Here is a 23,303-nt window from a genome sequence, read left to right as displayed (position 1 = left end):
ATAGTGTTGTATTAAACCAGGCTTATGGCAGAATAATCGCAGCAGTGTAGCAGATCTGCCACTCTTTTCACTCTGCGATGAAGCTCCTTGAAGCTCCCTGGCAAGCTGTCTCGCCAAGCTAGTTTAGATCCATTAAGGCAAGGTCAAGTAAACTGGGTCCGAATGATGGGTAATTCAACACAGAAGGGGGTCACTCTCTGGCTCTCTCTTTCCCGCTGCCTCTCGCCCCTCTCCTTGTCTTGCTATCTTACTCTTTGTCTTGCTTTCTTTTTATATTCCTCTGCCTCGTTCCCTCCTGCTCTCTCTGCTGTGTTCTCTTTTTTACTAAATGTTTGGTTTTTTGTTTGTTTGTTGTTTCTTCAGATCGTCGAACAAGGCAAGAATGCTAAAAGCTACCACTACATCTTGGCCAACATGGTAAGTTTGTTTGTCTTTTTGCATTCATATATTCATCTATATATATCCTAGTCACCATTCTACACAGACGACCTTTGTAGGACCCACAACATTGGACCAAACAGTGTTTTCTGGCTACCCCTTTATTCGCAGACTTGCTCTGACAATAAAGTATTATCATATCGTATCATGATTAAGTTTAAAGACCTAAAGATGGTACTCAATTTCCCCCAAAATATAGCTATTGTTAAACGAACAGTATAGTGCTTCTATAGCACTCAAGCATTAGCCAGTCTGAGGTCTTTCCCCTTTTTCACTGCTGGTTAGCTTATTGCTTCAAGAAGATAATCAGAATACATCTTAGTAAAAGCCAACCGAGCAAGAAAATACCAAACCAAGTGAATCAAATGAAATGTAATTCATCAAAATGGATAGAAATTAGGTTTAAAATAACAGAACGATAAAAGAGCAGGGAGTTCAATGGAATTAAATCAAATTCAGAATAGATCAGACCAGTAAATACGAACCCAGAATATAAAGGAGACATGGAATGAGCCCCGGCTTAAATTGGAGTGCTGGACGTGAGGTCTAATTGTTCCCGACGCTCCCAGTTTGCGGCGCCGCGCAGCGTAGCCAGGGGAGATAGACTGTGAGAGGTCAGGCGGACAATGTGCACAGGCTAATGTGCATTAGCTCCCTTTGTCGGCTGCAGTTTTCTTCCAAAGCACACGGTCGGTCGACCCGTACAGCTCAATCTAGGGCCCCGCTAAACACAGTGAAATAAGAGCGAACATTTATATCAACAGAAGCTTTGGTGAAAACCAGCGATAATATGCAGCTGGGATCTTTTCGATTGGCTCAATATTGTTATTTTTTTGTCTGGCCAGTCTCCCAGATATAATTAAAAAATTTGAATTCTTGGACGGCAGCAAAGACATCAATGCTAAGTGGCATAATAATATATGATGAGCTCATACAAATATGTGTGTTTGTGTCTGTGAATATCGAGTTGTAGCGTGAAGGCAGAGGGCATTGTTTAGATCCACAAATACAGAAGCAATACGTTTATTACTCGTAGCCTTCATTCAACCTCCTCCTCTTCTTCCAACCTATGTGTGAGCATCGGCTAGAGAAATACGGCGCTGGTTTCTATAGTAACCTGCTCATCCCAATGCACTGCATTAACCGGCACATGGAGCAGAAGAAGGTGAGAGAGAAAAAAGGAGAAGACACAAGAGACATCTGTTGAGCGGAGAAATATGGATACCTGGCAACCCAGATCCATCAAGATAGGCATGAGACGGAGCCGGAGATTGGATCCTTCTCTTTTCCCTTCATCTCTGCCGGGCCACCCATCAGCCCCGGCCTGTCACCGGCAATCCCTTGGTCCCAGAGAGTGGCAGGCACACACATTCATCTGAACCTCTTGGGCGGGTTGGTCGAGGGGGCGTCCAGGTTGCCCTACCCACAGCCACTGCTCTTATCTCCTTTTATTCGCATTTTAGCAGAGTAAGGTTTCCAAATGTTATATTTTCAGCCATTTGTCACAATATTATGCATCGATTCCTGGCTGGGAACAAATGTGCTGTAAGTCGCCTTGGATACAAGCCTCTCCTAAATGACTAGAGGTAATTGTAATGTATTGAGTTATGTCTCCGTTCAACTCGCTCAGATGCAGAACACATTGCAGTGACTTTTAGAAAAAGCATGGTAAGGTGTGAGGTTGAGGCAGTGAGAGGGGAGGTCTATGGATAACTGGAAGGTGATGTTTATCACCTAGAATTTCGGTATAATCCAGAGAGACAGACTTGTTTGATCCACATATAAAAGCAGCTATCTTTGGACGCAGTTGTTTTTTAACAGATGCTCGGTTGAACAGCCCAACAGTGTAGAAAAGGCGTCCCACAACAAATGTTCCCCTTTCGATTATCGGCCTCTCTCTCTCTCTCTCTCTCTCTCTCTCTCTCTCTCTCTCTCTCTCTCTCTCTCTCTCTCTCTCTCTCTCTCTCTCTCTCTCTCTCTCTCTCTCTCTCTCTCTCTCTCTCTCTCTCTTGCTCTCACTCTTGCTCTCTCTCACTCTCTCTCTCTCTCTCTCTCTTTCTTTCGCTCTTCAAGGAGCATGGCTCTTTGCCATGCTCTGCTCTCTTTAACTCCCACTCTCTGCATCCCTTGCTGAAATCCTGGCAGACAACCTACTGGGAGACTGGATGTGGCTCTTGTTTCACCCCCTGCTCCCTCTCTCTATCTCGCTTTCTTCTTCCGTCTCTCTTTCTTCCCATCTCTCCCTCTGTTTCTCTTGATCATCCCTGTCTCCCTCGCTCTTTAAACGTCCCCTCTCCTGCAATTTCCTCTCTCACTTGCCCCCCCTTTTTCTCTCGTTCTTGTTGGTCCTCTGGCCCTTTCTCTGTCTTGCTTGCTCCCTCTTTCAAACTCTTTTCTCTCCCTCTCCCTCTCCCTCTCTCTCTCTCTCTCGCAATCTCCCCTCCATCTTTTTGTCGCCAGAATGTGTTGGCTCTACCAATCGATTGCTTCCTTTCTTTCCCCTATTTCTTTTCATTCTGTCCATTCAGATTCAGAGCGACTCCTACAATGTGTTGATCCGCCCATTGTGTAGAGTAGCTTATGGTGTTAACCACGGCGCCTGTGCGATTAGCTCCAAACCTTTTTGATCTGATGTGGGCTCTGCCTCTGCCTTTACCACCGCCCGTCTCCCTAAGGGGGGGACGGGGTCGAGCTCCGGCATGTCTAATAATGTCGACATGAAAGACAGATATTCTGTTTCGGTAGAAGCAATTAACCCCCATGCCCTCTGCAATGGCTGAAACCAGGAGACGCAACCCTGCGCACTCTCTGGAGTTGCCCTTTTGGCACAAATCGCTTCATTTGGGAGCCTTAGTGAGAAGCTTCTTCGCTGGTTTCTTGATCTCTTGTACATCCAATGTTCATAATCACCCTGTAACACATATACACTACAGGATTTGAGTAAACCAACACTGAATGGCACTCCCTGAGCCATTCGTGTCTGCTTGTCTGCTCGACCCTCCACCTACCTGACCGATGGTCTTTCCCGTTGTCCATCCGTCTTGGTGATCTGTCCGCTCATCTGTCTGCGTGTCTGTCATCGCAGGGGTTCCTGGACATCGACCTGACGGACCTGAGGAAAGGCGGGGCCAACATCACAGGTTTCCAGCTTGTGAACAACTCTGATCCGGGCGTCAGCCAAGTGGTGCAGCAGTGGATGGAGTTTGACAACAAAGACGTCAAAATGCCCAAGAGAAGCCTCAAGGTATCTCTTCTCTGATGGGGTTTTCCCCTTTTCCCTCTAAAAACCCTTTGATGCAAGCACTGCACCGCTAACCACTTTGCTTCCCATGGAGAACAGTGGGAGCAATGACATTTAACCAAATTGTTTTTTCTATAGTAACCATAGCTTGCCATTACGCATGTGGTTCCTGTAAAATGTAAGCTTAAAAAATAATGAAACATGAACCAGGAGAATCTGGGTATATATATATATATATATATATATATATATATATATATATATATATATATATATATCCATTGAAACCACACTTCTACAAACCGTATCTCACTCCCTTCCTCCCTTCCAATAATATTATGCGGGCTGTATCTTTATCATTAGTTTGACGTCCACCGGTTTGCCTTGTGTTGTTCCTCCTCTGCAGTACACTGGCGCCCTGACATACGACGGTGTTAAAGTGATGTCCACGGCCTTCCAGAACCTGAGGAGGCAGCGGATCGATATCTCTCGCCGGGGCAACGCCGGTGAATGCCTGGCGAACCCGCCGGCCCCCTGGGGACAGGGCATTGACATCCAGAGAGCACTGCAGCAGGTCCAGACACACACACGCACGTGCACACGAGCGCACACGTGCATGGACTATAGCACGCACACACACATGCGCACACGCATGACGCACAAACGCATGCAGGCATGTGAGCACTGCAGCAGGTCCACACACACACACGCACGTGCACACAAGCGCACACGTGCATGGACTATAGCACGCACATACACACACACACACACATGCGCACACGCATGACGCACACGCATGACGCACAAATGCATGCAGGCATGTACACACCCAGGCGCGCACGCAGGCGCATACACACATCACCGCGCAGATACAGATACACTTCTACACACAAGAGTAAGCAAGACGAACACGGTTTACAATGACATACAATAATACATCTATCCGAATATTAGATATATGCCAATATATATATAACCCCAAGCACCAACACACAAACACACACACACATAAACACATACTCATATGCACACTAGGAACACACACTCCTTTGCCCACGTGTTCACATACATATTCATACGCACAGATATTGCACACGAATACTTGCGTGCATACTTGCGTCATTGAGTGGCACCTAGGCTAAGCACTCTGGAGTCTGGGCTGCCTGAACAAACGAGGTCTCATTCTGTCGTGTAAAGTTCACATTAAGTTGTAGCAGAGCTCACCAGTATCAAAACTGACATCGTTCCCAGTAAACAAAACCCGCAGGCCACGTGCCTCGGCTGTGACCGTCATGAAATATGACAACAACAATTGAGTTTGGTAATGCAATATTTGGAGTGGCTAGGGCTCTTGATGTCACACATGGGCACACACGCATGGTTTCATACTCAAGCACGCACATTTTGAAAATGACCTAACTTTTTCGAAGTTAAAGTTGCAAATGTTTGTTTGTGTGTGTGTGTGTGTGTGTGTGTGTGTGTGTGTGTGTGTGTGTGTGTGTGTGTGTGTGTGTGTGTGTGTGTGTGTGTGTGTGTGTGTGTATGTGTGTGTGTGTGTGTGTGTGTGTGTTAGTTCGCCTGCATACCCATCCTACATTTGTGCACAACATTTGAATAATGAGCTTAGTGCATCTGCGTGTGTGTTTGTGTACGTGTGTTTTTTGTGCGTGTGTGCGTGCGTGCGTGCGTGCGTGCGTGCGTGCGTGTGTGTGCACAGCCCCTGGGCTCTATGTGCAGCATGGCTGTTTGGAGGCCTGGTCAGAGTTAATCTAGCCATCTGCCTGGGGACGGACTGGAGATTGAAGCCTCAGTCGCTCAATTAACTTCAGTGCACAGCCAAGACAAACATACTGCACCACACACGCCGTCTGGCTTGCACTGCCAATGTTCACATGTGTACCGCAAGCTTTTACCCATTGCAAACAAATCCTATACAAACTTTTAGTGCAATCACATTGCATGCCAACAGTCTGCCCGCGATCGCTTGCTGCTCAGCTGTATTTGAATAAATGCAGCGTAATTGCAAAAGGGTGCCCTTTTTCTTAAAGCTCAATTGAAAAAGAACATCCCCGATTTATTGTGTGTACAGGTTCGTATCGACGGGCTGACCGGTCACATCCAGTTCAATGAGAAAGGGCGCAGGACCAACTTCACTGTCAGCGTGATGGAGCTAGCTCTCTCTGGACCCAAGAAGGTTAGCTCACCGCCTGAATACTGACTGGAGAATACTGAGAATGGGTCTCTACCGTGTTTACCAAACATTATTTTGGTTACATAGCATTGCAATTTATAGAATCGGGGCTTTATGATATTTTTACTGTTTTACCTGTATTTCTTTTTGCTGGAATGTATCTCTGTGATTCTGATTATGATATTTATTTCATGTGTTATTGTTCTGGTGTTTTGCTTGCAGTATTTGTAGTGCTCTTCTGCACAAAAAGCGTGAAGAGTATTATTTGATTTCTTGTGGAACATATAAAGGACTATCCAACAAGCCTTTCACTGCAAGGCCGACCTTGCTAGATTTTGTCACTGCAAGGCTGACCTTGCTAAGTCAAGCAATCTCATGGGTTGTTTTTACCTCATGGCTTTCCTCTTCTTTTGTTATAGGTGGGCTACTGGAACGAGAACGAGAAATACGTGAACACGGCACACTTTGTACGGGGCAGCAACGATACCTACAGCCTCCAGAACAGAACGTACATCGTCACCACCATCCTGGTGAGAAAGACATAACACAGGGTTTTGTAAAGGAGATATTGAAAGAACAGGTGAAATAGGACACAGGGTCATAGTTGGGTTATAAAATGGGGACTAAGGACTACGGAGTAAAATGTCACCTATTCATATTTCTTTCTTGAGAGCGTTCCTGTATTGCAGAGCAAGCACAGCTGCCTGAACATCAGTACTAATATTGTTATTTAGACTAGTTCTATCCTGCTCTCCTCTCTACAGATAGAGTGCCTGCTCTGAATTATAGTTGGATGGGATGTGTGGGATTATGTTGTTTGGCTATTCATTTTCACGCTTTATGCAGTACATACAGTCTATACGGTCAAAGTGCATACATTGCATAACGCCATTATGGGTATACTCTGCGTTAATTCGAGAAAGCACATTTGCAGAGTGGTTCTTAGGGTGGTTCCTCTGAGCTTTGAACCAGGGGTTGAACCGGAACCAGGGCTGGATAGAATAACAGCAGCCTCGTCATCCCAAAGGCCTTCTACACACCGGCCCGTCCTTCAGCTGTCTGCCTAGCTCCCGCCGTCTTCATCTTTATCTGACACATCGATGTGGGCCACGTCTCTGGGAGCCGTCCAGAAACCGTCTGTCCAGAAGTCTGTCCGTCCATTGTTATCTTTTGGTGGGGAGAATAACCCCCAAACCACAGCAGAGCAAACGCCCCTGTCGGAAGGGCGAGGGGGTCGGCTGGAGGAGGCTGTGAGTGTGGGGGAGGTAAGCTGGAGAGAGCTGAGGTGGGGTGCGTGAGCAAAGCTGGATTTACGGTCGCCGTGATGCGGCGCTTGTGAAGCGCGTGGGCCGTCCGCGCACGGCCGTGGTATTTATAGCCGCGGTCCCGCCGCGACGATGCCCGGCCGCTGACGGACACCTCGTGCACCCTGCTCACGGAGCTTCAGCGTTTTCTAAATGTTTTGTCATTTTCGGGGGAAAACAAGCCTCAGGGCAGCGCTGATGAGTTTTGGAGCGAACACGCCAGAGATGCTCTCTGACTCATCCTCTGTATGGAGGCGGAGCGCTGGGTTGCTGCTGGGGCTCAGGCAGGTTCCTCTGGAGCGTAGGGAACAGAGGCGGCAGCGTCGTGTTGGGGCTCTGCTCTAGGGGGACGGCACATGTGAAATGAGCCCCTCACAGACTCAGGATGCAGGCGATTTGCCCCCCCCCCCCCCCCCCCCGCGCGCGCGCTCCCTGCCTCGCTCAAAAGCGAGTTTCGGCTTTAAAGCCTTCATAGCAGAGGGCGGTGTAAAATGTTTTATTAATCCCCGAGATTCACTTGTTTTATGCTATCACTTTCAGTTGCAGCGGGGTGCGATTTTGTTTTCGGGAAAACGCTTGTGGTCGTTTATTTATTTTTATCAGGTGGGGGGTAGGGCAATATCCCGTGTGGGGGCCGGCACACACAGTGCTGCAGTGTAGCAGTCCATTACTGTGAAAGGTAATGGGCTGAGGGATTTTGTACCCGGTGTGTCGCTGCAATCCCTGCTGCGCCGGGCCTGTGGACCCAGACAAGCTTGGGTTGGCAGCTGTTCACTCCAGTAGCCAGGCTAGCTGTGTCTAATCTAGCAGCCAAGCTTGCTGCTTGCACACAACGGATTTTAGGCCAAAGCAGAGCCATGGGGCAACATTTTTAAGGCTTGTTTTTTTTTGTGTTTGTGAGCAAGGAATTGGTTATTAGATGGAGGTTGTGCACTCAACTACTACATGTGCATCTGTATTGCGTCTTTATAATGGGCTTTCCGACAGAAAGGCTAATGCGATACCAGAGTGAATCTAATTCCTGAAATTGTTCTACAAAGCTGTTGCTGGAATTGGTTTCAGTTGACGGCAAGCTAGATTCAGGGGATTCATATGTCTTGTGTTATGCTTGACACAAAATACATTATGTTTCAGCTATTGTGTTCAATCCATTTTGGATTGTGTTTATTTAATGTAATGTTTCTCTCTGTCTCTCTCTCTATCTCTATCTCCGTCTCTTATTCTCTCTGTCTCTACACAACTACATACAGTATATATACGTATATACTGTATGTATATATAAGCACATGCTGAATTGTGTGATAAATATCATGACTAGGTTTAGTCCTCTGAATTCTGCTATGTGTGCTTGTGTGTGACTATGTGTGACTGTGTGTGTGTGTGTGACTGTGTGTGTGTGTGTGTGTGTGTGTGTGTGTGTGTGTGTGTGTGTGTGTGTGTGTGTGTGTGTGTGTGTGTGTGTGTGTGTGTGTCGCCATTCATTTATTCCTTTGTTTGTTTTCGGTCTGTCTGTCAGTAGAGATAAAAAAAACAGACTGCCACGGTCCTCTGTGCTTGACCTTTCCCCTCCCTTCTGCACCCCTGTCTCCCAGGGGTGCAGTCAGGCTCTGGACGCCTGCCAGAAGCCTGACGGTCATGGATTTTTTCGTGGTTCTTGTGCGTGTGTAACGGTGATTACCGTCGACTCAGATGTAACCGTGAGAGAGAGCTGCCTGATGAAACTTTGAGGATCATGCAAAATGCACAAAATACAAGAACAAGAGAGTCTTGGTTTCTTATTGCAAAAGATTATTTTTTTAAACAACTTGTTGGATTGTCCATTTATCCACTTATATAACTCTAAAAAATACTTGCCTCGTTTTTGTTGTTGTTATAACAGATACTAACAAAATCCCATAGGATACATCAGTGTCTTAAACCAAGGGGAACTGCAAGGCCCAGAAAGAGAACAGAACAGAGAGATCAGAAAACAGAGAGATAGAGACAGATGAAAGAGAGAGCGAGAGAGACAGACGGAGAGAGTCACTCGAGAGCTAGAATGATGAGAGAGAGAGGGACAGAGAGAGAGAGAGAGAGAGAGAGAGAGAGAGCCCCAGGTGTAACGTGAGCTATAATCTTCTTACCCAACCGGTCAATGTAATATGAATTGTCTATAGAATGTCGCATAATGAGACGGGTGGATTGGCTCTACACTGTTTCACAGCTTAATATGGTTGATACGTCACGCACACGCAGAGACACACGCGCGCTGACACTTCAGAGTTGGAGGCGCCCTGACATCACAGTCCCTTCCCTGTTTGCTTCGCTCTGTTGGACCCTGAATTGAGCGCACACCTCAATGACACAACGCCACAGTAATGATAATGTTTGAGCCTACGATAAATTATACCTTATAGTTGCCAGGAACAAAGTACAAATGATACCTTGTTATTTCACGTAATTATCTTTCACAGCGATGCTTTCAGAGCAATAATTATATTTCAAACAGACTTTTTTCATGTCTCTATTCTTGGACAATAACCACAGCTGCACACAAGATAATAGGAAGAATATCTGCTGCGACAAAAGGATTGATATAAATCAGTTTGAGACGCATCCATCCTAGCTTCTCGGCTACTAAAGATGACAGCGTGTGCTAAATCTTTATTGATTAGCTATAAATCTGTCTCAGAGATAATCAGCACATAAGGGTGTCAACCCGTTACATCATAGCGTTGTTAATTCTATCATGTATCATGATTTTTTTTCAATTGATGCACAGCAGTGTTGTTTGCAAGGCTTACTACATTACAACCGATGTTGGGATGTATTTTATATTGCATGGACATTATTTATCTGTCACGAACCATGGAAACAATTGTATATGATTTTGAAAAAAAAAATAATAATTTGGTTTTGTACATTTATTTTGTTCATTGTTCTTTAAATCTAATTTTGACTTTGTGGAAAATGTATACAGGAGAAGAGACTACAAAAGTAATATTTTTCACATACACAGCAATGTTAATTTAACCAAATATGTATCACTTGTTATAACAGTTAAGTTAACCATAGTAAACCACAACTCTATCTGACATCCTTTGGAGACAAACGCGTATTACACCGCTGTTTGTATGGGGAAAAAGGATTGAATGCTCCATTGTCACCACTTCAGCGCGACGCTCAACCCATACCACCACCACGGCAACTGAGTCCAACACCTGTTTCCATGACGCTCTTCCTCCCCTTTTCACCCAATCAGGAGTCTCCGTACGTGATGCTGAAGAAGAACCACGAGCAGCTGGCGGGCAACGATAAGTACGAGGGCTACATCGTGGAGCTGGCGGCCGAGATAGCCAAGCACGTGGGCTACCATTACAAGCTCAAAATCGTCACGGACGGCAAGTACGGAGCCAGGGACCCCGAGACCAAGATGTGGAACGGCATGGTGGGGGAGCTGGTGTACGGGGTGAGCAGGACCGGGTCGGACTCCGGTTTTTAAATCTGGACCGGGATCTAAAGCCGGATTAGAGAGTTATGATGGGATCATCTTGTTTCAAGTCAAATCTGTTTTAGAGAATGGATTACAGTGCTGAGATCGTCCTGTTTCATGTCTAAATCATGATCTAATCCGTTTTATTTAATTGATTTAAGTCCTGAGATCATCCTGTTTCATGTCTAAATCATGACCTAAACCTTTTAAGAGAATGGATTAAAATGAGGAGATCGTCCAGTTTCATGTGTGAATCATGACATAAACCATTTTAGAGAATGGATTAAAGTCCTGAGATTGTTCCTTTTCCTTTCTAAATCATGACTTAAAACAGATTAGACACTGGTTTAAAAACCTCAGCTCATCTTGGTTGACATCAAAATCGTGATCTTAACCAGATTAGAGAATGGATTAAAGCAATTAAAGTAACATGCTATATTCAAAATGTGGTTAATTAAGGTTTGTTCGATTTTTATATCTTTATTTATCTACCTATTTTTTACGGAGGACACTCACAGTGACAATTTTCCATTCGGTTCCTCTTATAAATCCTTCCTCTTTGGTCTGATGAACACAGCGGATTGTATTCATGAACAAGTACTATCAATTAACATGGACTTGGGACGGGACACTTTAGGTGATCTACAGAGAGAAAGCCAATGATTAAGGGGAGGAACCTAATGATCATCGACCAGCCTTAGTCAACTATTAAGTGTGTGTGTGTGTGTGTGTGTGTGTGTGCGTGTGTGCGTGTGTGTGTGCGTGCGTGCGTGCGTGCGTGCGTGCGTGCGTGCGTGCGTGTGTGTGTGTGTGTGTGTGTGCGTGCGTGCGTGCGTGCGTGCGTGCGTGCGTGTGTGTGTGCGTGTGTGTGTGTGCCTGTGTGCGTGCGTGTGCCGCTGTCCTCAGAAAGCGGACGTGGCGGTGGCTCCTCTGACCATCACCCTGGTGCGCGAGGAGGTGATCGACTTCTCCAAGCCCTTCATGTCCCTGGGCATCTCCATCATGATCAAGAAGCCCACCAAGTCCAAGCCGGGGGTCTTCTCCTTCCTGGACCCGCTGGCCTACGAGATCTGGATGTGCATCGTGTTCGCCTACATCGGCGTCAGCGTGGTGCTCTTCCTGGTCAGCCGCTTCAGCCCGTACGAGTGGCACGCCGAGGACTATGAGGAGGGCGGAGAGCCCCAGTCCCCCACCCAGGCCTCGGCCAACGGGGGCCAGCAGGGCCAGTCCGCCGGCCAGCAGAACCCCGCCCAGCAGAGCCCCGAGCAGAACAATGAGTTTGGCATCTTCAACTCCCTCTGGTTCTCCCTGGGGGCCTTCATGCAGCAGGGCTGTGACATCTCACCCAGGTAAGGGCAGGTTGGATGGACGAATGGACTGACGGATGGGGGGATGGACTGACGGATGGGGAGCTGAACAACACATGCGTGTCTCCCAACGCCCACAGTAAACATTAACGCGTGGAGCTTTCTTTAAATAGGTAGGCAAGTGAGTGTGAATAAGGCTGAGGGTGGCGGGAACTAGTGAGTGAGTGAGGGAGGGCAAACGTGTGACTGATGAAGTTTATGTGAGGGTGAGTGGGCTGGGGAAGGGATGACCTTTAGAGGTGGTTGTGAGGTTAGTTAATATGACACAGTGTCCTCTAGTACAGAATAATGTTCTTACAGGTTTTGGACAAATTTCAAGCTTCGATCAGCACAGCCATTGTGTAATCGCTGTGAAGGACTTATCTCCTCATTTTATTGTCCTGAACACAAACGGGTACCGATTCATTGTCCTTGGCACTATGCTTTGTCGGTTGTTTCATAGAGGATGTAGCAAAACTGTTCCGACACTGTCAAGTGCCTGGCTCATCAACCCTGCCGTTTCTACAGATTTAATGACTACCTTACGATTCTAATAATCAGACGTTTAGAAGCAGCTTTTGTCCAAAGTGACTTAAAGTGAACGCAGATCAAGACATTTAGCAAGGCGGAATGCTTACAGGAGGGTGCTTAGGCATTCAACTGCAAAGTTCTCATTTAGGACATGATTTAATCCAAAGCAATGGGATATTAAGGCGCAGGTAGGGGTTAGGCAAAGTAGTTGCACTCTCAAATATAGAACCAGCTTCATTTACTTTGAATGTCGGTTGGATTAGTCGCATGTATCTATGAACACGTAGAGGCTGAAAGTATTCATAAATGTGGAATCTTGGGCACACCCTCGTGATGAGGATCCTTGCGTGGGGTACTGCCTGGTGGAGTGCTCTACACACACACACACACACACACACACACACACACATTCACACAAATACACAGTCGTACAGAGTCCTCTCACGAGCTGTGGTATGGAACCACTCGCCGAAAGGTCACCAATTAAAAATCTCATTAGAGTGTCTGAAATTAGTGGCAGCCGGAGGTGGGCCCTGGAAGCCTGCTCCAGAGAGACCCAAGGAGGCGCAGGGAGCTGAATGTCAGCCCTGGAGCCCACCACCCTGCTGAACCCACAGGAGAAAGTAGTTCAGGGCCACTGACAAGAGATTTCAAAAGTTGTACTTTTCCAAATTGGAATAGAGTATCCAATTAGAAGATGGCCCCTTGGTCTCGGTCAGACTGGACTAGTTGGTGGTCAGTTTTGTTGTTGTGGCTGCTTGTTGTTTGCACGGAACAACAAAGGTTTGGTATCATACTCAGATATTTCTTTATCTCTGTCTCTGTAGCCCAGGATATGTCTGTGAATATTGTTAAATTGTGGCATCTTGCAAAAGTCCCAGAAATTAAGCTTGAAAGTAAGGAAAACAGATTGTAAATGGTTTGTTGGGGGATATTTTCTGCTTTAATAATTTATGACCATGGTTTGAGGTTTTGCTTATTTATTTAGCAGCCAAGCCAACCAACAAGGAAGATTTTTGAAAAATTCAGTGGATGCACAAGAAACCATGATTCATAAAGAGCTGTTTTTTTAAGCAATATTTCGCAAAATATACAAATATTTGGATCAATAAACCATTAACTTGAATCATGTAGCCCTGTGATCTGAAAAATTAAGAACTGCAGAAGGTTAAATTATGTTTTGAAGCTGTTATGCTTTTATTTGTAAAATAAAAGCATAACAAACTAATATTGTTAGTTTGTTTCCACCAAACTAATTTCCACCAAACTAATATTGTTTTTCTTAGGTTAGAAACAAACAGATGGGAACACACCATTTGTTATTAGTTTTTTATTGATCAAAGTTATTAACCTTTCTGGGGTGGCGTAATCCTTGATGCGCTTTATTTCAGCGACTGTGGTAGTCACACATTTTTCTTTAAATCATGGATTTGATTGCTACTACTTCTAAACTTGAGGAACTATCGCTTTCAAGGAAGCAAAACTTGTGATTTACTCTTCCATTATAAACCTTAGAAGCTACATGAAGCTGGATGTTTGCCAATGCCTTATTTACTCTGCAAACACAGTTGATTTCTGGTTGACGTCAGTGCCAAGCCCTTAATATGAATCATAAAATGTATAAATGAGTTTTATTTTAAGAAGGTAAATCCCGCGCCAACAGACTTTTCTTTCAAAAAGTACGAAGCAGAGTGCTGTTATATTAGAAATTAGCAGAGCGTGGCAGTTATTCCTAATAGGAACCATACAGTTTACCTGATTGAAGCCACTTCCCAGTATGAATGTAGGTCATTGGCGACTTTGTATCAGAATCAACCAACGTGACATGTGGAGTCCCACAAGGTTCGATCTTAGGACCCTCTTTATTCAACATCTACATGCTCCCACTAGGGCAAATCATGCAAAATAACAATATTGACCATCATTGCTATGCTGATGACACGCAAATCTATGTATCGCTATCACCAAATGACTATCGGCCCATAGATCTGCTGTGCCAGTGCATTGAGCAAGTGAAGGAATGGATGTGCCGAAATTTCCTTCAACTAAATGAGGACAAAACAGAGATAATTGTATTTGGTTCTAAAACGGAAAGGCTTAAAGTAACCCAACACCTTCACTCTCTGTCCCTGAAAACCTCAATCAAAGCCAGAAATCTAGGGGTTATCATGGATTCAGATTTACATTTTGACAGTCACATCAAATCAGTTACAAAATCTGCATATTATCACCTTAAAAATGTAGCAAGACTTAGAGGGCTCATGTCCACCGAAGACTTACAAAAACTTGTACATGCCTTTATCACTAGTAAGCTTGATTACTGCAATGGTCTCCTCACAGGTCTCCCAAAACAAACTCTGAGGAAGCTTCAGCTTGTTCAGAATGCTGCTGCTAGAGTTTTAACAAAGACCAAAAAATTTGATCATATTACACCAATTCTGAAATCGTTACATTGGCTTCCTGTAGGTCAGAGAATTGATTTTAAAATCATGTTGCTAACCTATAAATCCCTACATGGTTTAGGCCCAAAATATTTAACTGATATGCTTCCACTACATCAGCCTTCTAGACCACTAAGATCCTCTGAGACCAATCTGTTAATTATCCCCAGAGTAAACACAAAACATGGGAAAGCAGGATTTAGTTACTATGCAACAAATAGCTGGAATAAACACCCAGAGGATTTAAGACTTGCCCCAACTCTGAGCACCTTTAAAACAAGACTGAAGACTTTTATGTTTGCTATAGCCTTCTGCTAAAATCTTAAATACATTGCACTTTCTAAAAAGCTTTTTAACTTTGCCTCTATTTTCTATTTTAATACTAAAATGGCTTTTTCTATTTTACCCATTTCTTTGCATATGTTTTTCTTTTACTTATCTATTATTTTATTTTATTGTATGACAATGTTTATATGTGAAGCACTTTGAGTCTGCCTTGTGTATGAAAAGTGCTATATAAATAAAGTTGCCTTGCCTTGCCATTGTTTAAATGATCGTAGTCCAACAGAATATGCAAGGACAGTTTAATTCACGTTTTAGAAAAGCATTTTATAGAATGATAGATATAATATGTATATTGTAGCGGGCCAGTGGGTGTGGGGTTTCCACTCCACCAAGTTAAACAGATAAACCGACACAACACACACAGAGAGAAGGAGATACAGAGAGAGAGCGAGATACAGAGAGAGAGCGAGAGCGAGAGCGAGGCTCAACACCTGTAGGCAACATCTATTTCCCTATTAAATATAATCAAGGGGTCAAGTCCCCTCACTGCCCCGAACATCCTTCAACTGGGGTGGCCCCTGTATGACATGTCCTTGTTTAAGGCATGACTGAATCACAGTACTCAGTCATCACATAACAGACTACATCTGCAGTAACTATGGATTTTCACCCATGTGCCTCATATAAATAGAATCACACCAGGCTTCCCGTAAATTACCCCCTTGTCTCCATGTGTGAAGGGGTTGCTGTGCAACTGCCGTTTCCTCCCGCGTGCTGGTCGTTGTGTGTATGCATTATGTGTGGATTTACACAATTTGTGTGTGTGTGTGTGGGTGTCAACCTTTTCATGTGTTTGAGTGAGTGTGTGTGTGCGTGCGTGTGTACATCGGTATGCTTCGGTGTATGTATTTGTGTGTGCATGCGTGTCCATTCACCTTACGTTCTGTGTGTGTTCATGTGGGTTGTCTTCTGTTTATGTATGTATTTATGTATGTATGTGTGTGTTTGCGTGTCCATTCACCTTAAGTTCTATATGTGTTCATGTGGGTTGTCTTCTGTTTGTGTATGTATGTATTTATGTATGTATGTATGTGTGTGCTTGCGTGTCCATTCACCTTAACGTGTGTGTGTGTGTGTGTGTGTGTGTGTGTGTGTGTGTATATGTTGGTTGTCTTCTCTCCATTCATGCGCTTTTTCATTGTATTCATCCATTGAGGGCGAGGGCGAGCGACCACCAGTGGAGATGGGACTCAACCCCCTACTGGAGGGAAATAAGCCCATACTGATAGGGGACCAGCGTCATCATGCACACCAGGGGGGCATGGCGGCGCTGGCCCAGTAAGGGCTCCACAGACAACGTGGTGAATGTTTCACCCTACTGAATACCACCCTTGAGCGATCCCTCCTCCCTTGGAGATTGGGGTGACCTAGTTCCAGTAGGAGGCATAGCGAAAAATTCCGAAGATGATGGTTTGGTGTTCGTCTGGGGGTCTGGGGGTGTGTGTGTGTGCGTGTGTGTGTGTGTGTGTGTGTGCGCGTGCGTGTGCGTGTGTGTGTGTGTTAAGGGGGCTAAATATGTTCTTGCTATTGCTTTCCAAAGCACCACCTTGTCAGAGAGAGCTTTCAGATGGCGATTACCTGTTAATGTAGAGCCTGATGCCCAGTGTCACACACATCAACACAGGATGAATGATTCTTTTTAAATTGAGGCATTATTTTATTGACCGAATAATTCACCACTTTACCATGAAAGCAGTTTTCTGAGAGCGTCATGCCTCATTTTTTTATATTTATCCCAGTCAGTTGACCACAGTTGAGAAGCAATCATTCAAAATGTCTGTACGTTTCGCAACGTTCTAAAATAACAACATAATTTTCTATTCAATTAAGGGAATAATATGAAATGATGCATTCCCTAACGCATACATTTTCTCTGATGCCAATGGAGTGTAAAACAAAACAAAAATATTCATCAGAATCCAGATCAGATCAATATAGCAAACAAGTATAACAACTATACACAAATACTTGATGAAGAGAGCAAAAACAAAGAGAAATGTTAAAACCATCTAATAGCTTATCTCCCACTAAATGTCTACCAATCCAAGTACAGAATGTACCAGAGACGTGTATTCAGCACCATAGACAGCTCCCAGCACTCAGCCTATCAGCTTCTACATTTAATCAGAGACGAAAGGCCACAAAACAGCCCTAACAATCCACTGTCCTTGCTTAATCAGCCGGTCATTTTGTTCTGGGGGAGGGTATCCACACAAAGCCGGCTTTAATAAAGCTGAGCGCTCATTGTCATTTCAATTTTCTTCATCTAAATATGTTGTCTCAACATTAGCAGTCGATGTGCATCGTAGGACTCTGTGTGAGTGTGTGTGTGTGTGTGTGTGTGTGTGTGTGTGTGTGTATTAGCCCGTGCATGTATGGGAATGCATTCGCATAAAAATAAGCAAGCTTGACTTTACCACTCAATGTGTCTACGCGTGGTACGCACACGCATATACAAAAGCGTGCACGCACATTTCTCCATTTGTCTGTCGGTGTCTGTGCTTCACTCTTTGTCCCCTGTGCTATTTATTCAGCGCAGGGCCCTGTTTACTCTGCTCCTTCTAAATGTCAGCACCGTCACTCACACAGCCGCCCCGTCCTAGTGGCATCTGGGCCCCTCTATTGGTTTATCTGTTCAGACAGGTGCATTGGGAAGACAGGCTCCTGCTCCTCCTCCCCCTTCCACCACCCACCCCAACACCATCAACCACCACGACCCGATCACCCTCTAACACCACCCAGCCCAACACCATCAACCACCACGACCCGATCACCCTCTAACACCACACAGCCCAACACCATCAACCACCATGACCCCATCACCCTCCAACACCACACCATCACCCTTCAGCACCACCCCATCCACCACCACCCACTCATCACCATCTAACACCATCCCATTAGCATCCACCCTCATTCGATCACCATCCAACACCAGCCATTCGCCATCCGGCACCACCCAACCAGCATCCGGCCACACCCATCGCCATCAAACCCCAACCCCATCACCCTCAACCTCCCACCACCTCCTCTCCGGGACCTAACACAGACACTGGAGTGTATGCTCAAATGCATGATCGCACACACAGACGGACAGAGCGCACACACAGACGGACAGAGCGCCACACACACTTGCACTCCTAGACCGGAGCAGACAGACATGTGCACACAAACAAAGGCTAGAAGACAACACACGTGCACTTACACACCAACACACAGACACAGACACAGACACCCCGCAAACACAGATGAAGAGAGACAGAGACAAACAATGACATACATCCCTGCACACAAACTCTTTCTGGTTTTCCCTCTGTTCTCCGTACCATGATTTATAAATATGTCCTATATTCCTGCTACATGCTGCAGTTGTTGGCGTTTGATCTGCTGTGTGGAGTATTTCTCCTCTCAACCCGTGGCTGATAAAAGACTCCAGACAAACGCCGACACATACACACCGACAAACAGTCTCCACAACTGCACACCAATGGAAATTCATTTATCACTCTCGCCAATCACGTTATTTTGCTTGATGTCACAGCCAGGTGGTTTATTTGAAAATAGACTCATGCACACCTTTTCTGGTTTTGTTGATGTAAGCAAGCAAGTGTTTTCACATATGTTTATGCATCAATTGATGTAAGTGTGTGTGTGTGCGTGTGCGTGTGCGTGTGCGTGTGCGTGTGTGCGTGTGCCTGTGTGTGTGCGTGTGTGTGTGTGTGTGTGTGTGGTGTTGGTGTCGCTGCATCCCACCTGGCCACTCTTACTCAATCTGCCGGTACAGCAGCTACTCAATCTGGTGGTCAAAACTCTGAGGAATAAATAAACTGCTCAATTTATTTGATATACTTTCTAACATGCCACCCTGAGCTCGATAAAACACATTTTGTTGAAAAAAATATATATATTTTATGTGTTGGTTATGCAGTGTTGCCGTTTTCGTTGCTGTGGCATGGGAATTCCTGTTAATTCCTTTAGAGTCTTTGCAAATGACAGCTAATCAATTGATTCAGTATATTTAGTTAAATATGACCTTCACACAGGGTATCTCATTACAGGTGCCGGTTCAATCTGATAGATTACTGGCTCAATTTGATGAATTTATCATTAATCTTTGCATAGATTTGCTGTCAGTGTTTGAAGTCCACAGTATATAATTTCCATGTATGTTGATAGCCTTTAATAGGAGTGCATAGCTGAACCGGCACTAACACACATTACAAATTCGACACTGGTATTCAATTCAGAATTGTTGCCTGAGCTAGTCTTCAGTTCAAGCTTGCATCAGGGATACCTTCCTTTGTACTTACTGTTTGTTCTATTGAGCAGACGTTTTCATTTAAAGGGACTTATGGGGCAGACAATGGGGATCAATACTTTTAGTACTGTTTGAAAGGGAGTGCTATATTCTTGCCTCAACACTATTTGAGCGGTATATATTTCTTCAAAGGAACTACAATTTCCTAGCTGTAACATGAATTCCTTGTCCAATGCGTCCCTGATGCATGCGACTGCGACTTGAAGATTGGCTCGAGGCCAAGGACCAGTGCCGAAGATAATGTCAGCCACGTTGATATTCAGTATAACAGCACAACCTCGAATGGGATAATGCTTTTATACAGCAGTTCCTCAAGCGCCTTGTGTGTGTTAAGGGTAATAAGCGAAAGCCGATTCAGATTCTGTTTGTTTATTTCATAACTTATTTGCCTCCGCCAACAGAGATGACTGCCTCTGCCAGTGATTCACCTGCTTTTAACTGTTGTACAGCTTGTGGGATACACTTATTAACAGGGACTACATTGTGAACATTTTGAAATGTGATCCATACCCGGTTTAACTGCATTTTAGCTAGGCTATTGTTCAGGGAAGGGTACTTAGTAATTCCCCTATTGTGTAGAAGTATCAACCAAACTATGGCTTTTAAACAAAGGATTGATGCCTCCTTACCGGATCCTGATCAGGTCAAACCGCTAGACAAATACAGACATACATATGGGAATCTTTAGTTCCCCACGTCAGTACGCTGTTATCCAGAGTGTCAATATCAGTTACAGTAACTTGAAAATAACAAAATACTGTCTAATTCTGTGGACAACACTTTCATGTCCATGGTTTTGTGTGATTGTTTTGATCACATATAGCAGCGCTTGCCTATGACATTATGTTACTTGGGGTAAATTTCATTAGAATGAAATTAAATAACGTGAATAAACGTTACTAAATTAAACTTGAATACAACCTCAATAACTGTAAAACATGATAACTGCCAGTCAAATCGGGTAGATTTTCATCTGTTATGGGGGTGCGGGAGCAATTCCTAGGTTCTCTCGCTTTCTTTACACGTCTTTTGTAATTGTTTTGATTCAGGGACCTCAAGCGGTCGAAATTACATCTACCTTTAACAGCTTTAGTGGTTAATGTAAATAATGATGATTAGAAACACCTGTAAAGCAGAGTGATACATGTATAGTTAAAAGCCCCAATGCTGTTATATGTCTATACCAGCATGTATGCCTTTTGTCCAATTAAATGACCTGGTCAGTGTGGTATATTATGTTTTTGTTTTGTATTTTAAATGTTTGCCTATGACTCCAATGTAAAAAAGTTCATGTTAATGAAACTATAGTGCTGATAACAATATAATGATAGTAATAATTATAATGGGACCAATTAGCAGCCACCTACACCTTCTCTCACATGATCTCAAACCTAGCGCACTGTCTGCTTCAAATAAATGCAGCACGGGTTTCAAAGCTTCTGAGTTTCCATCATTTGCAGGGAACAACTTATTCATTGACACACAGTTCAGTTCATTGCTCGACCTATGTTTTATTTATCTGTAAACTCGCATGAAGGCATCTTTGATCACACTTATCCCTCATGCAGAGTGAAGACACTAACACAAACACACACAGCCGTTAACATCAGGGCTTCGCACTGATGCTGATTCCCATTCCCTCCTCTGAGACGCCTTTCCTGTCAAATCTTCCTTTAAAACAGAGTGTTTCACTCCTGCTCAGAGGGCGTGTACAAATGTATCTATCACGAGGAAGTGCCTAACAACCTCCCAGGTGTGACCGAATATAAATGTCTGGATGTACCTCACACCTGTGTGCGTTTCCAGTGGGAGAATCCACCTGGTCCAGGGTAAACACCGGGAGAGAGACAGCAGAGAGACAGTAAAGCCCGGGGCCGGGCAGTCTCTGGGGGGAGCGCTTAATGAGAGCCTTCCCTGTGTAATGACATTTTGTGTTGTTCCAGTACGGGAGGCAGTAGGTGTGTTTGACCTTATAGACAGAGAGAGAGGGAGGGAGAGAGAGGTAGACAAATAGAGGGGAGGGAGAATGAAAGGGAGAGAAACAGAAAGAAAAGAAGGGGGGCTTGTAGAAAAGAGTGGGTGGTGGACGAGCAAGATCGAGAGAGAGAGAGAGAGAGAGAGAGAGAGAGAGAGAGAGAGAGAGAGAGAGAGAGAGAGAGAGAGAGAGAGAGAGAGAGAGAGAGGACCAACAAGATTGAAAGGGCAAGAGAGAAAGACAGGGAGGGAAAATTGAGGGAAAGGGAGAGAGAGCTTGGTAGGAGAGAGGCAGGGAGGGGAAAACTGAGGAGGAGTGAGATGACTGAAGTCTTTCAGTGTCTCTATCTCTCTTGCTCTCTCTCTCTCTCTCTCTTTCTCTCCATCACTCATCAGCACTGCTTGGACCGCAGTGTGTGCTGCCATGACAACACTGAGCAGAGATGTGTTTTGCTTTATCCCTGCAGCTCCCAATCTCTTCCATAAGCAAACGCTCCGAAAACCTCATATGCAGCTTTCTTGTGTTCTTAGCATGTTTGTAACTGCTAGGCCTCCTGTAACACACAGCTGCGTATGTCAATGCTAATAACCCCAAATAACATCTTAAGTAATCTATATGTATTCTCCTGTTTTTGTGCTTGCTTGTGTGTATGTGTGTGTGTGCGTGCGTGTGATCGCACATTACACTCTAGGACCAGCAAGGTGTTGCCGGCGGCAACATCTGTGAGGGGGGGGACACACACGAGGGCAACACCCCCCCTGTGAAATCAGTTAGCGGGTACAGGATGTGGGGAAACTCTCGGGGTGTGAATCCACCGAGGTCAGGATTACAGTCAGCGGCAAGCATCCTGGTTTCATTGCGCCTTCACAGATTAAAGAATGGTACTAGATTAAGAGGAGGCTGAGTTTGAAGCTTGCAGTGTGTGTGTTTGTGTGCGATAATGCGTGCGTGTGCGTGTGTGCATTTGTGTTTTACGCCATCGCAGTGCAGTCATTTGCATGCCATTTAACGAAAAGTGAAACAAATATATATTTTTTACTGCAATCTTTATGTTACATTTGGGAATAGAGCATAGTTTACTCTGAATATATTTCATTAGCATTTAATTTTGATGCATTCTGCAGCTTGGCTTACCCCATTATCATAATATTTTCATCCCAGACTTGATAGAATGGTAATATTGACCTTTAGTGGGATGCAGAGGGAAAAAAAAATAAAGGGATAGACAGATACTTATTTTTTTAGACACATTATTTAGTGCATCATTTTGTCAAGAGGGACTTCTTAGAAGCCGTCCATACACATTTTGTTCCCGTTCATTTCCTTCATGACTGGACGTTTAATCAGGATGTCCACTGCCGTCTCTGAGCAGTAATTGGTATCACGGCTTGATAAAGCACTCCCTACCAACGTGATTAACGGCCACGCAAAGATAACAAAACGGCAATTAGCAAAATAAAAAGGCAACAACATTCATGAATAAAGATGGAAATGTCTGCCTATCAATTTTGTGTTGAAGTCTGATGTACGCTGGACGATGTTTATAGGAAATATAGCCGTCTCCACAAATATATTTGTGTCTCCATATACGTGGAGACACTGCACACGGTTCCCGTAGTATTAGCGTACTACGCTTTCATTGCTTCGGGCCACAAACACAGCTCCTCATTATCTTTTCTCCCACTATGCTCCAACCTTTTA

General features: G+C 44.6%; 1 protein-coding gene across 8 annotated transcripts in view; it reads left to right on the top strand.

The window, feature by feature from the left end:
* The window catches only part of gria1a (glutamate receptor, ionotropic, AMPA 1a), a 68,023-nt gene that overhangs the window by 23,859 nt on the left and 20,861 nt on the right, over nt 1–23,303 (top strand). For all 8 annotated transcript variants that reach the window (XR_009527737.1, XR_009527738.1, XM_060063098.1 and 5 more), the window contains exons 5-11: nt 364–417; nt 3,524–3,682; nt 4,086–4,253; nt 5,769–5,873; nt 6,290–6,400; nt 10,416–10,622; nt 11,553–11,995. Coding sequence is in view for 6 of the 8 variants with exons in the window: in XM_060063098.1 (XP_059919081.1) it covers nt 364–417; nt 3,524–3,682; nt 4,086–4,253; nt 5,769–5,873; nt 6,290–6,400; nt 10,416–10,622; nt 11,553–11,995 (1,247 nt within the window). In the remaining 2 variants the exon portion in view is untranslated. The remainder of the gene's footprint in view (nt 1–363; nt 418–3,523; nt 3,683–4,085; nt 4,254–5,768; nt 5,874–6,289; nt 6,401–10,415; nt 10,623–11,552; nt 11,996–23,303) is intronic.

The sequence above is a fragment of the Gadus macrocephalus genome, chromosome 10 (assembly GCF_031168955.1).
Source record: "Gadus macrocephalus chromosome 10, ASM3116895v1".
In the NCBI taxonomy this organism is placed as follows: domain Eukaryota; kingdom Metazoa; phylum Chordata; class Actinopteri; order Gadiformes; family Gadidae; genus Gadus; species Gadus macrocephalus.
The sequence above is the reverse complement of the archived record's forward strand: the minus strand, read 5'-3'. Positions and strand labels throughout refer to the sequence as shown.